This window comes from Ochotona curzoniae, unplaced genomic scaffold (genome assembly GCF_017591425.1).
Source record: "Ochotona curzoniae isolate NIBS_2020 unplaced genomic scaffold, NIBS_Ocur_1.0 contig_1482, whole genome shotgun sequence".
NCBI lineage: Eukaryota > Metazoa > Chordata > Mammalia > Lagomorpha > Ochotonidae > Ochotona > Ochotona curzoniae.
In genome coordinates, this window is record NW_024465100.1 from 793,124 (window position 1) to 807,289 (window position 14,166).

The 14,166-nt window shown below is 45.5% G+C and overlaps 1 protein-coding gene across 2 annotated transcripts in view; it reads left to right on the forward strand.

Annotated features, from left to right (window-relative positions):
- Positions 1 to 652: 652 nt before the first annotated feature.
- Positions 653 to 14,166, forward strand: part of BCL2L14 (BCL2 like 14) — a 29,722-nt gene continuing 16,208 nt past the window's right edge. The window contains exons 1-2 of one of the 2 annotated variants that reach the window (XM_040966949.1): positions 653 to 755; positions 2,507 to 2,558. Coding sequence is in view for 1 of the 2 variants with exons in the window: in XM_040966943.1 (XP_040822877.1) it covers positions 10,189 to 10,283 (95 nt within the window). In the remaining variant the exon portion in view is untranslated. Of the gene's footprint in view, positions 756 to 2,506; positions 2,559 to 10,132; positions 10,284 to 14,166 lie in introns of those variants that run through there. The other variant, XM_040966943.1, reaches the window with a different exon arrangement.

The window sequence follows — 14,166 nt, forward strand, 5'->3', positions numbered from 1 at the left end:
CTTTCTATTTTCCTGGGGGTCACCAGACTTTATTTCACTAGAATCCCCATTTCAAGTAGGCTAAGCCTCTGCCTGCAATGCAGGCATCCCACATGGATACTGGTTTGTGTCCCAGCTGCTCCACTTCCCATCCAGCTCTCTGCTTATGACCTGGGAAAGCAGCAGAGGATGGCTCTAGTCCTTGGACCCCTGCACCCACGTGGGGTACCCACATGGCAGACCCAGATGAAGCTCCTGGCTTAGGACTGGTCCAGCTCCAGCCATTGTGGCCATTTGGAGAGTGAACCAGTAGAATCAGTAGATGGAAGATCTTTCTATTTCTCTTTCTGTCTTTGTCATTCCTTCTCTCTGTGTAACTCTGCTTTTCAAATAAAAATAAATGAGTGCCCATTATAGTCATGGGGCACTATTCTCTTAGCCTCCATTCCTTTATTTCCAAAATGAGTTTACTCTACTTGGAGATTCAAATCTATCAATACACCGTGGGAGTTTCTTTTTCCTTTCAGTAGGAGGTTGGGCTGTGCTCAGGCTCTCTGCAGACAACTATAGGGATCCTGGCATTCCAAGACAGAACCTTGTCACTACCTTCCCCTAGAAACACTGTTTACACCGTGGTCATTTTCCACACCACCATTATGACTCCTAGAGGTTCTACAGCTCCGGGGTGTCCACATAACCCCACAGGTTACATGGGCTCCCCTGGAGTACACTGGCACGGCCAGTCACAATGAAGAATGTCACTGCAAGGGGGAAATGTGAGTTCTCAGCATGTCCCTTGGAATGAACTTTTGAAATAGAACCCACCCTGGAATTTGGTATTGCCTAGGACTTACCGTTATACTCGAAGACACTTTGGAGATGATCAGTTTGGGTTTAGAGGTGCTATACATTCTCTTCCAGGCCCATGGGTCGGGTAGAGATGCTCAAGGCTAAGGGTAGGAAGCGAAAGTATGATGTAAAGAGAAACAGACAGATGTGGAGGAGTGGTGTTCCATAGGACGTCATCATCAGGACCTTGATGTGGGAGGAATGTTGGAAAGGAATCCCACACACAGGGAAAACAAGAGGCTCAGAGTAAGACTGAGGGAGTTGGCAAGCAGCCTGTGCAAACAGAACAATCTCCTGGGGTAGGGGGTTGGGAAGGGGGTGACAGTTCATACCTCAGACTCAGGGTGTCCAGAGCTACTGATTCAACCAATCATGGGTGGGAAATATCTGGAAACAAAATAATTGAGCTTACTCAATTATGCTTTTTTCTTATCAACACTCCATACATAATCTCAAGCAACTACATAGCATTTTCATTGTATTAGGTTTGTGTCCTGGCAGCTCTGTCACCCATCTTGCTCCCTACTAACAGCCTGGGAAAAGCAGAGGAAGATGGTTCAAGTGTTTGGGTCCCTGCTACCCATGTGGGAGACTTAGAAGAAGCTTCTGGCTTTGGCCTGGTCCAGTCCTAGCTGTCAGGGCCATTTAGGGAGTACCAATGGATGTAGATTCTGTCTCTGTCTCTCTCTCTGCCTCTCCTCTTCTCCTTGTAACTCTGCTTCTTAAGTGCTCTTTTTTTTTTTAAGTGTAAGGGAGGCTGTTAAAGGTTGTCTGCAAATATTACATCATTTTTATATAAACGGGTCAAGCCTCCTTGGATTTTGATACCCCTGGGGGCTCTGGAACAAATCCCTCCATGAATACGACAGATAACTACCCATCTGGGACCCACATAGTGAAAGAATACTAGAGCCATACGCTGAGAGCTAGAGCAGTCAGAAGAAGCCGAGAAGCTGTGGTTCAGGGGCTAAGTGCCTGGCAGACATGGAGCTGGCAACTCCTTGTCCACGTGACAACACCAAGCACAGAAGCCCCAGAGATTCAGGACTTCACGATTCAGACACCTCAGATGCGGTTAGGTGAAACCGAGGACTTTTCACCATAGTTCATCAGGAAGCTGACTTTCTGAGTGCAGCAGACACCAAGGACAGGGTGGGAAAACGTAAGGGAAGGGATAGGGCTGGCAGGAAAGACTGGAAGAAGGGAACAGAGCCGACTTTCTGCCAAACACAGTCTATTTCACATTGGGCCAATTAGACCATGAATAAGTCAGAGTGAGCCCCAGACCACCTGGGCAATGCTTCACCCAGTCTTAGCCCATTAGCATCCTGTGATTCTATTGTGTCTGCAATCGCATGTGACTCTTACAAGGTCACCACACTCTGTAGAGATGCTGGACACTAGCTGGAAAATTCTGTATCCCTGAGAGTGGGCTTCCCACCTTGGCTTCAGTATCTTTCACTCACCTTTCATGAGGTACATAACTTCTCAGTCAGCACCTGTCATTGCAAAGAATTTGCTTCCTATAGCCAGATGAAATCTACATCCAGGTGATGTCCAGCCTCTGGTCCTCATTCTGATCTTGGGAACCATGTAGCCATATAGCCAACCTTAATAACCAAGCCAATGCACAAGCTCAGTGGGGCCCTAACAAGAATTTTATCTCCTTGTTCTTCAGGCAAACAGGGCAAAGACGGAGGCATAGAGGATGGACTCTAATACAAAGACTGGTGAGTAACACAATGAACCTTCAAGGTTCACAGTGCTGTAGGGATGGGGAGAGAGCAGACTGACTCTATAAGGATATGGAAAAGCTAAGAAGAGGTGGGAAGTGAGTTGGAGTTTCAACCTTGAACAAACAGGAGTGGGACAGGTGTGATCTGAGTGGTAAGAGTACAGGATATGGCTTGGTTTCTTTTTATTATTTCAATCTTTTTAAAGTTGTTTCTCATTTTTTTTCTTCAGTTTTTCATTAACAGCTATGCAAAGCTGCCTCCAAAACTTCATGGAAAGTGTAATTAGAAGATGAGTTCATTTTGGTGCAAAGAGTTTTTGAAAATCAAGCATGGCTCTGTATAATACATTTTCCATGAACTTTCTCAAGACTCTGCAAAGGCATCAGCTGTAAAAATGACTTGTTTATTTGGAATTCGAACAAGAGAGAACTAGCACTGTCTGCTGATTCCCTCTTGGTATGGCCACAACAGCTGAGACGAGACAGGCCAAGGAGAGGAGCCATGGACTCCATCATGGCCCCGTACATGCGTGACAGTGGATCCAAGCATGTTAGCAGGGAACTACACTGAAAGAGGAGTATCAGGGACAAACCAGCCCTCCAATATAGATGCCAGCGTTACAAGCCATCATCCTAGCCTTTAAAAAGACCTTTGTACCAAAACAAAGCATCTTCCGATGACATTGTCAAAGAATTTTTTGAAGTCCTCTTGTGTATATTTATAGGGTACAATGAGATGTTTCGACAAATGTTTACAATGTGAAGTGATCAAATCAGACTAGTAAATAATATCACCTTATATATTTAGTGGTTTATTTGTGATTTAAAAGAAAACATTTCAAATCAGGGCTACATTTCATATCATGGTACAGTAGGCTAAGCTTTGCCTGTGGCAACAGCATCCCATATGGGCATCATTCTTTTGACAACCCAGAGTAGAGTGTGGCAGGGAATTAACATCAATGTGAAATTTTTGAGACCTGCCGCTGCTCGACACTCTGTGAGTTACGCTTGGCCCTCAGGCCCCTCTCCGGGGTGGTCTTGGTCTCCGCACACTGCTGATGAACAAACCTGAGCCATCTTCTGACATATCCAAAGCTTCCACCATTTCTATCGGAGACCATTTTTATTGGAAGAAGATAGAGATCAAATCAATACAGAGAAGTTCTTTTTTCTCTGTCTTCTGTTTTTCTCTTCTTTTGTCATCATCATTTTCAAGACTGTCCCCCTGGCCTCTTCTGTTTTCAAGCCCACTTCCCTCTTTTGCAGACTCACTCCTTGACCAAACCTGACTCAGGTTCATCTCAGCCCAACTCTGCTCTGTGCTTGAGCGTATCCTTCTCTACCACCCTTGTTCTCTGTAGTAATCAGCTCTAAGTCGGTCTAACAGAATGCCCAGGGCAGCCCACTCTGCAAGAACATTCAGTTAGGCTCGTGGCTATAGAGGCCCAAGGTCTAGGGTTCTTATCTGACAGGACCTTCTTGCTGGGAGACTCCCAGGGCAGTGCAGAGCACTGGGCAGCATGCCAGTCTATGGCACCACCTACATTCAGTTTTGCAGTCTTCCCCTTAGTGACTCAGTCCAACCCAATCACTTCCCATAGTCCTGACTCTGAAACCCACGGCTGTATTAAATTTCCACTCTCTTGGTACCATGGACATAATGCTTAGGGGACTAAACTGTTGAGTTTGACGGGAAGTAAGGCAAAATTCCAAGTGTCAGATGTTCTAACCAACTGATTTAAATGTTATACCTAAATCAAAGGAGAATACCAACTTCCGCAAGGACACATAGATCCATCTAAACTGTGGGTAGAAGATGGGCCTGAGTCAAGGTCCTGGGTTCTAAAATCAGATTGCACGGGTTTTCTCATATGCAGCTGTGTGACTGGGTGATTTAACTTAGTCTTTCCTCGCCTCAATTTCCTGATCTGTAAATGAGCATCACTGCAAGTGCCCACTGCACAGCTCCAATAAGAATTGTCACAAACTCAGTAAGAGTTGTGATTGCTGAACATTTTTGGAGCTCAGAGCGATGTAAGTATGCCTGCCTTTAATGTCCAGGCTTGCTTCATGCTCAGAATTGGCTCTTAATAACCAGGATTTCTATCACAGGATGAGCATTAATTCCTCCTCCAAGTTTCCCTTTGTTTCTCCTAGACTACCCAGTGCCTCTGCCCTTCAGACATAACAACAAAGCATGTTGATCACCAAGACTTCCTTTGATGTACGAGATAATATTAGTAGGCCTGGCATTGGGTCCAGTGGGGGAAGATACCAGTTGGCAGGCTGGCATCCCATATCTAAGTGTCTGGTTTGAGGCCCAATTCTATTTGCAACACCAGCTTTCTATTCAAGGGAACCCCGTGAGGCAGCAGGGGATGGCTAAATGACTTGCTCCTTGCCACCCATGTGGGAAGCCTGGATTGAGTTCCAGGTTCCTGGAATCAGCCTGGCCCAGTCCAGCTTGTTGTCAGCATTCCAGGAGTGAACCGCTGGGAGATCTCTGCCTGTCTCTATTTATTTACTTTTTTTTTTTATTTGAAGAGAAGGAAGATATAAATAAATCAGGTTATAAAACAATTCTCCTGCCTTCCTAATATTAGGCTGATGGAGTTGGGGCAGTTAGAGGAAATAAAGACAATCTTTTTTCAAGTCTGCTCTTTTGCTGCTTCAACTCAAAATAACCCTTATGTCAAAATGGAGTGTTTGGGGGTGTTCCCCTCCCAGGCACACTTTATAACAAGTAGTGCTTCTCCCATGCCCCTTTTCTGAAAGGTTGCATTTGAATGAGTCACATTCTTCCTTTGCATCCTTCCATCTCTGATCCCATTTGCATTGGGTTTCACCCTGGAGACCAAGCAAGCGTCAGAGTCAAAGTACCAAGGTCGTGAGACATCCAATTCTGCAACCTGCTGGTCTGGTCTTTCAAGTCCCAGGCAAAACTCTAGCATTTTCCCCAGGGCTATCTTTTGATCTATATTATTCATATACTTATGGATTGTTCCCTGAGACATATTTCCAGTAGTAATTTAAATCAATTCCAAAATCAGAGATGTATAACAATTTCAAAATTATTCACACCCAGGGATTCTATTCTAATCCTGGGATTCATCCCCAGAAACATGAGCTAGTGAGTGCTGCAAAACCACCCTCTGCGGTATAGTGTGAGATCTTTAAAAAGGATGGGAGGTGACGATGACGGGAAAACTGCTTGGGGCCAGCATGGTGATGCACCAGGCTTCACCAGCATCCTGCATTAGAGCACAGTTTCAGATCCCAGGCACTCTGTTGGAGCCAGCTCCCTGTGGAATATGCTTGGGAAAGCAGTGGATGATGACCTAAGTACTTGGGTCCCTCCCACCTGTGTGGAAAGACCAGGATGGAGTTCCAGGCTCCTGAAATGGAAGATTTCTGTTTCTCCCCATCTATGTGTATCTCCCTCTCTCCCTGCCACTCGCTCTTTTAAATAAAATAAATCTTTTTTTTTAATGAGAAAGCTGGCATGGAGGCATAGCAGGTAAAACTGCCATCTGTAACACTTGCATTCCATACAAGCGCCAGTTCAAGTCCAGTCTGCTCTGCTTTCAATCCATCTCCCTGACAATGGCTTGGAAAAAGCCATGGAAGATGGCCCAAGTACTTAGTCCACACACACACAGTCCATGTAGGAGACTTAGCTGAATTTCCTAGCTCTTGGCTTTGATCTGGCCTAGCGTCAACAATCATCTGGGCAGTGAACCAGTGGATGGGAGACCAGTGTGAGACTAGCATGGCGCCCAATGGGAAGTGAAACAACTGGAACCAGATCAGAAACTGAACGCACCTGGGCTGTTGGCACGGCAGCATACAGTTTAATTTGGCACACCACAGTGTTGGCCCAAACAGGGCTTTTATTAGTCTGTTTTCTTCACTGTCTCTATACCTTGGAATTCAGGATTATCAACGTGTACCAAAAAGTTATAACCAGTGCGAAAACTGGTTGGCAAACAAAACCAGAGTGAGTCTGTAAAATGTCCACCATGTCAAGCATTTGCAGAACTACTTTACTTCCCAGGCCCCTAGGTCACTACTTGCTTGTGAGAACCACAAGGAGAAACACGCTCAGGTTTGTCAGGCAGCAGGCAGTACCCCACGGGGCTGTGCAGCAGACACTGCCCACAGTCCTACTGATGGGACTAGTTTTGATCATGGCTGATTTGAAATACAGTGCATTACTCAAACTGACGACCTGGTTCTAGAAAATACTTTCATAAACCACATTTCTTATGTTACACACAAGTTATATACATCATTGCATTCAGCCGAACATTCAGCAAAAATAAGTTTTTTGGCAAAAAATATCTTTTGCAGTAAAGTTTATACCATTTCCACATGGATTTTAAAATATTTTCAAATTATTTGCTATTTTTCTCAAAAGAATTAGGAATGTAAGAACAAAATGGCTATTTCGAAGCTTCTGTAAGTGGTATATTTATTCTTCATTTAGAGCTTTTATACGTGTCCAACGTATAAGATGACGAGACACAGGGGGCTAACAACAATCAAAAATCCCACAAGTTTGTAGAGAAAATCAAAGGGAAAGAGCTTAGGTTTTCAATAGCAAGAACTGGGGGAAAGTAACTCTACATAAAGGAATTCATGAAAGGTAAGAGCTAGTTTTTTTACAAGTTTCATAAAAAAGTTCTTACAAAATATATATAATATATATAAAAAAAACAACCACAGGGTCCCTGTGCCAGAACAGTGGGCTAAGCCTCTGCCCGGGCAGTCATCCTGCATGGGCGCCGGGCGCAGCCATCCTACACAGGCCCCAGACGCAGCCATCCTTCATGGGTGCCAGTTCAAATTCTGGCTACTTCCCATCCAGCTCCCTGCTTATGGCCTGGGAAAGCAGCAGAGGACGGCCCAAGTCCTTGGCACTCTGCACTCACATGGGAGACTCAGAAGGGACTCCTAGTTCCTGGCTTCAGACCAGCTCAGTTCCAGCAACTGTGGTTATTTGGAGAATGGTCCAGTGGATCTCTGTGTCTTTCCTTTTCTCCATAACTCTGCCTTCCAAATAAAAATAAATCTTTTTAATTTTTTTTAAAGATTTATTTATTCATTATTGGAAAGGCAGATATACAGAGAGGAGGAGAGATAGAGAGGAACATCTTCCATTCGATGTTTTACTTCCCAAGAGACTGCAACAGCTGGAGCTGAGCCAATCTGAAGCCAGGAGCCAGGAGCTCTTCTGGGTCTCCCACATGGGTGCAGGGTCCCAAGGCTTTGGTCCATCCTCAACCTCTTTCCCAGACCGCAAGCAGGGAGCTGGGTGGGTAGCAGGGTCGCCGGGATTAGAACCAGCGACCATACGGGATCCCGGCACATGCAAGGTGAGGACGAACCACTGTGCTTTGCACCAAGCCCAAAAATAAATCTTTTTTTAGAAAGTGTACAAATTTCAAAACTTTTTCTCCCAATATAAACTAACCTCTTAATTCTATTTTCCATGAGCATTTTGAAGTACTCTCTTCTATTTTTCAAACCTGGAGGCAAATGGTTTTTTGCTCTGACTGTTTAATCTTGTAACATGTTCAGGGTCTGGTGCCTGCTAGATGTCAGCCTATCTGGTATGGCAGTTTTGCAATGGAATGAGAACAGGCAGTTCCTGTCCTTGGTGAACATGCACCCTCGCGGTCATTGCCCTGCATCTGCAATCATCTTGCCAAGACCTTGCAGGACTCAGAGTGGCTTCTGCCATCGATGTCATTAGCACTGCAACAACAGACTCCCGTAACACCAACATCCTATCACATACTTCAGTTATGGGTTTTACGCTTTTTGTTTATTCTTGAATTAAGTATGTACATTTCTTCTCCCCCAAAATAAAGATTATACATTTTAAAGAATATTTTTAAAAATCTTAACAGTTCTTTAAGACTATCTAAATGGATCAAACTGGTTTATGTTATTTGCAATAAATTTGATTTGTTGAAAATTTACCTCAAACCTCCAAAGAACTAACTTCCTCATAAGTACCAGCTGGCTCTCCATAGATCTGTTTGCTTAATATTTAAGTGGCCGGTTCATGTCCTGCTTGGGTGAAAACAGCCTTAATTCCCCTTTCTCCATTCACACTTCCTTCATCTTCATATGCCCCCTCAAGCCAACACACAAAGCTTTATGACTACAAGCTTGGCCAGCTAAGAATCTGCAGAATATAAAGTCATATTTCTTCCTTCTTTTATCATATACCCACAAAAGTAATTATACCCTTAAATTATGCCTTTAAATGACTTTTTGTGGTTTTTACAAGGGTACTTTGAAAAGTCCATGCGCAGTGAGATAGAATGATATTTTTGTCAGCTGAAGTTTTATATTTATTTCATTTCAGTTTTACCTGAAAGGCAGCGACCAAGGGAGAGAGATTGCCCATCTGTTAGTTGCCTCCTTTGCTGCCCACAACAGTCATCAGTGGGCCAGGCCGAGCCAGGAACCCAGAGCTCGAGTCACATGTCCCACATGGGAGTCAGGGAATCTACTGCCTGCACCATCTCCTGCAGTCTCCCAGTGTGCACAATAGTAGGAAGCTGGACTGGAAGTGGAGTGCCCAGGACTTGAATCAGGCAGTCAGATATGAGATGTGGGCATTCCAACGTGTGACTTTACTCTGAGTTAAATGCCTGCTCTAATGATGCTATTTCAATACAAAAAAAAAAATGGAAAAAGTTACACACAGATTTCAATAATTTTTCTGCTTCAAAATGATCTTTTTATTCCACCTTTCCACAAATTTTCTGAAATACCCTTCTATTATCGCTAGGGTGAGCTTCATTTTTCAAAACATTTTCAGTAGCTCCATTTAGATATAACTTGTGAACTTTATAGGACAGGTAAGATAATGCATAGCAAAAAAAAAAAAGACTCCAAAATCTGGGGTTGGGCATCAGACACAGCAGTTAAAGACACTGTTTGCGATGCCCTCACCCCATACTGCAATTCATGGGTTTGAGTCCTGGCTTTGCTCCTGACCCCAGCTTCCTGCTAACCCAAGAAGGCTGCAGGTGATTGCTCAAGGAGTGGACCCCCTGCTTCTCATGCAGGAAACCTGGTCTGAGGTCCTGACTCCAAACTTTGACCTTGGCTGTTGTAATTGTTTGATTGAACCTGCAGGTGGCTCCTCTCAGTCCCTCTCCCTTCCTGTCAAGTAAAAATGTGATATTTACAAAGACCAAGACTTGGACCTCAATTCAAATGACAGCCACACTGTCCCCTCTGGGGCTCAGTGATCGCATCTGTGCAATGGGAATTGTGGCACCTGTTGCACCAGGCTGTGAAGATTAAACGTGCACTGTATCCATGTAACACATGAACTGATCAGAAAACGCTTGTCTGACAAAACAGAGAGCAGCAAGTCCCAGGAAAGCACCTACTAACTGTCCCAAGGACCATGACGGTGTTTGGTAAAGGATGCAGCACTCGCATTAGAGTCACATTACACGGGCAAAGGTCAGCCCCTCCTTCAGCTAAGAAGGAAGTGGCTTTCCTTCTCCAAGCCCAACTTCAGTCTTAGTCTTACACCTGCCGAGGCCACAGCCTGGAGCTGTAGACCCACGAACATCGCTAAGCCAGAAGTTCAGATGCCCCGTGGCAGGCGGAGGAAGGCTCAGAGGCTGAAACCAACTAGCTGCCACCTGCCTGAAGCAGGAGAAACAGCTGCCAGCTTGGAGCCCAGGTAATCCCAGGAGGCAGCAGTCCTCCGTCTTACCTGCCTCATGGCTGCCTCACAGCTGCCTCCCTCAGGGCATAGACAGCTAGGTGTGCTGAGAGGACCCTCGTCCTGGGAGTCCTGGGATGCCAGAAGACCCTGAGAACCTGGCTTTAGAGGTTTCCAAGAAACAGAAAGTTCTTTGGTTTCTCTTTCATTTCTCTCTGGCTGTGCAGAGCCTGGGCTCACTCAGCTGAGAATGTACATCGGGGTGATTTGCTCTCCATGTTACACTGTTGTCTGTCCTTGGGTGTATGCCAAGGTGTGTGCCGACCTGGGAGTGAGGTTTCCCTGGCTCAGCTGGAGAACCAGAAGATGCCGACTTCCTCCTCAGAGCAGGGATTGTGGCCAAGGTCAGGAGCCTTCAGGTTGGAGCCCGAGGCCCCATCACCTCATGGGAACTTGGGTCCCCCCCCCCTGCAGAGGGAAAAGCGTCCCTGAGTATAGGCCCAGGTGACGTTGGGGGCCCTTCTCTCTGCCATCTAGAAAGTTCCCTCCTGTCCACCATGAGCACCTTTGTCTGTTGTGTGCTGAATATGAGTTCAGGCTTTGTATCTGCACTTCAATTGCTACTGTGGGACATCAATAAGACATTGGTCCTACTGCTCATTTCACCTTGACAATGAAAGGACATGTGGTGCTTACAGGTAACAGGGCAGAAAGAACAGAGATGCTGAGAGACCTGGCATGAGGGGAGGCCAAGGGCAAGCAACTGAGAATGGCAACAGTGGGCAAAGTGACTAAAGATGAGGCTTGTGGCCACCAGGCCACATGGTGCTTCTGCTCGAGTTGAGGAGCCTGAATTACAAGTTGCACATGTTGTGACTGCTTGTTCCTAGCACACGGAAGGCAGCTCTCTTACTGGGCCTGTGGCCAAGGAGTTCTCCACACCCCTTGTTTCTGGCACAAGAACAAGCACCTGCTCCAACAGCCTCTCTGGCCAGGAACAAACGAAGCCACTCTATTGCTTCCGCTGTGTGCAACTCCTTTATCTGCCATGGGAAGGGAAGAAAAATCACACCCTGTGAATGAAGTCAGAGTCAAAAGCAGCTCAGATTGGCCTTGGTCATGACTAGTACAGTGCCACTCCCTGTAGTGACCCTTCTTGGGGGAACACTCTGTGCACAGCCAAGCAGCCTTCCCTGGGAGGATGGGAGCCCTTGGGAAAGGGAAAAGAGATTAACAAAAGCAGCTCTCAAAGTTGACCTGAGGGAGTGAGGTATAGGTAAAGAAATGCTGGGGAGACATAGAGCAGTGGAGCACAGGGATATGGCATGGAGACTCAAGGTGGCAGACCATAGGGACATACTGCAGAGACCCAAGGCAGTGAGTCACGGAGCTAGAGGATGGAGATGTGGGGTGGTGGGCACACTGAGACGGTACAGACATTCAGGTTAGTAGGGCTGGGTTTGGGTCCACCAAGTCACAGAGATAAGGCTCACAGCTGACACCTGCCTTCCAGTGCTCTGGGAATCCCACACAAGTTTGTTTTGTTTTGAGGATGTGTGTTTATTTATGAAACAGAGAGGGATAGAAAGAGACCTTCCATTGGTTCATTCCCCTAAATGGCCATTGGTTCATTCCCCTAAATGACCACAACAGCCAGGACTGGGCCAGAGCGAAACCAGGATCCGAGAACTTCAACATTAGCAGGGAGCTGGAATCAGAAGCAGAATAACAACCAAAATCCTACATGGGATGCTGGCATCCCAAGCCACATCCTAACTGTTCTGCCTGACTCCTGACCCTGGATGTCCTGTATTTTATCTGACGGCCTTTTAATTGTCATTCATTAACTCCTTTATCCAACACTTACTAAGTACTTCCCATGTGTCAGGTGTTATTCTAGGTACTAGGAAAGCCCTTCAGAGTTCCAGTCTTCATATCCTATAGTAGGTACACATTTCTCCATGCTCAGCCTACACTGCATTCTTACAAGTACATACTTTTTAACAATAATATGTGGCCACACTTAACAGTATTATCAATATTTCCCCAATATATAAGACAAGCACCATATTCAGACCTTGCCTATTATCTCAAAAACACCTGCAACTTGTAGCACAAGCACATGTGAAACAGGATCTAAGGAAGGTCACTCAGAATATTCATCTGACTCAAGCGTACTCCAGAAAGTTTCATGAAAAAAAAAAAATGGGATGAAAAGATACATTCCTCTGGGTCTGAGAACATTTTGATATCCATGCAGATATTTTTCACAATGCACATTTTTCATGAATTTTTTGAAGATCCTCTTATGCACAGATTTTGAAAACTTTTTGAATTCATCCAAATAAAATTAACCGCTTGTTTTCGAAATACAGTATTTTGGAGACAAAGAACAAGAAAGAGAAAGAGCTTTCATCTACTGGTATACTCAAATGTTCAAAACAGTTATGGCTTGGCCAATGCAAGGACTAAAGCCAGGAACTCAGTCTAGGTCTTCCATATGAGTGACAGAAACCCAACCACGTGAACCATCACCTGCTACCTTTAGGGAATCGTTCACAGGAAGCTGGAGTCAGGAGCTGGAGCCAGGCATTGTGTCCATGTAACCCAAAGTGAGGTGTAGGGTATCATAAACATTGAACATTTGCCCTCTAAAACTTAATGTTTATGTCCATGAACTTTTTATGGTATTTTTCATATGTTTCTAGACTCTTAGTCTGAACACTTGTTCTCTGTTTTTGTTGTTTTCTGGTCAGAGACTCATGTGTTTGTCTGACAGAAGTTACTGCATACTCGATTTGGATCATGACTTCCTGTGGTCATTAGCTTATACCTTGTGTTCTCTGTTCATGGATACTTAATCTGGAGGCTGGACCTGAATCAGAACCAGGGTAACTGAACCCAGAGGCACCTAATATGGCACCACCTTTCACTAGTGAACGTTGTTCACTAGGTTCTTTTGGTCTGACCCAAATGATGTGCCCTCATGCTGCATATCATTATGGGATCATTGGACTGCTGGGTGGGGTCTGCACTGGAGGAAGGGCAGCAGGGGATCTTACAGTGGTCCAAGCAAGAGACAGCAAAGTGGAATTGGGATGTGTGTAAGGACACATGATATATGCCAGTGGCAGAACAAATAGGATGGGGCTGTGGGCTGGGTGAGAGTGGGAAGGATTTGGCAATGCAGCAGAATGCATGGGAGTAGAGGCAGGGTGAGACAGGACAGAGAGGAGACACACACACACACTTAAGCAGGGAGGGGTATATCTTCTGCAATGTTGTCAGGTGACTTGACAGTCAAAGGTTTCCAAACTGTAAGCCTGGGAAGAGTGGAGGTAAGAAAGAGTATCTTTGTGTGAGAATAATACAGGAACATGAGGAAATGGAAAAGCATGGTTGGCCTAAGCCCCATTCAAACCATTCTCCCTCAAGCATCTGAGTGTAGGTGAAGCAGTACAGTGGGCTTGGGACCTGGGTAACAGCACCTCTGTGCGTGTGGTAAGTGGGTTGGGCTTCAAGCTCTACCCTGGGCTGCACTAGGGAATGCATTTCTGTCCCCTCTGTCATCACCTGATACTGTGACACAGTCCCATAGGTGCCCAGCCTCATTTCCTGCAGAACTCATCTAACCAGGGCCACTGCTTTCTCAGGGCGTGATCAAGGATCCATCCCCAAGACCAACAGTTCCACACTGGCTGCATGAGCCCCTTCTACACAAAGGAGGGAAAATCATGCTGGAGATAGGAAGCATGCAGTGGTTTTAGGCTCTATCCCTCCATCAGAAAACAGAACCAGAAGACACGACCCACAGATCTCCTCAGCCTAACTTTGTCAAATCCAGGGCCAGGAAACATGGTCAAGTTGGAAGGTGAACCCACATTGCCACTGGTGCTGCAGA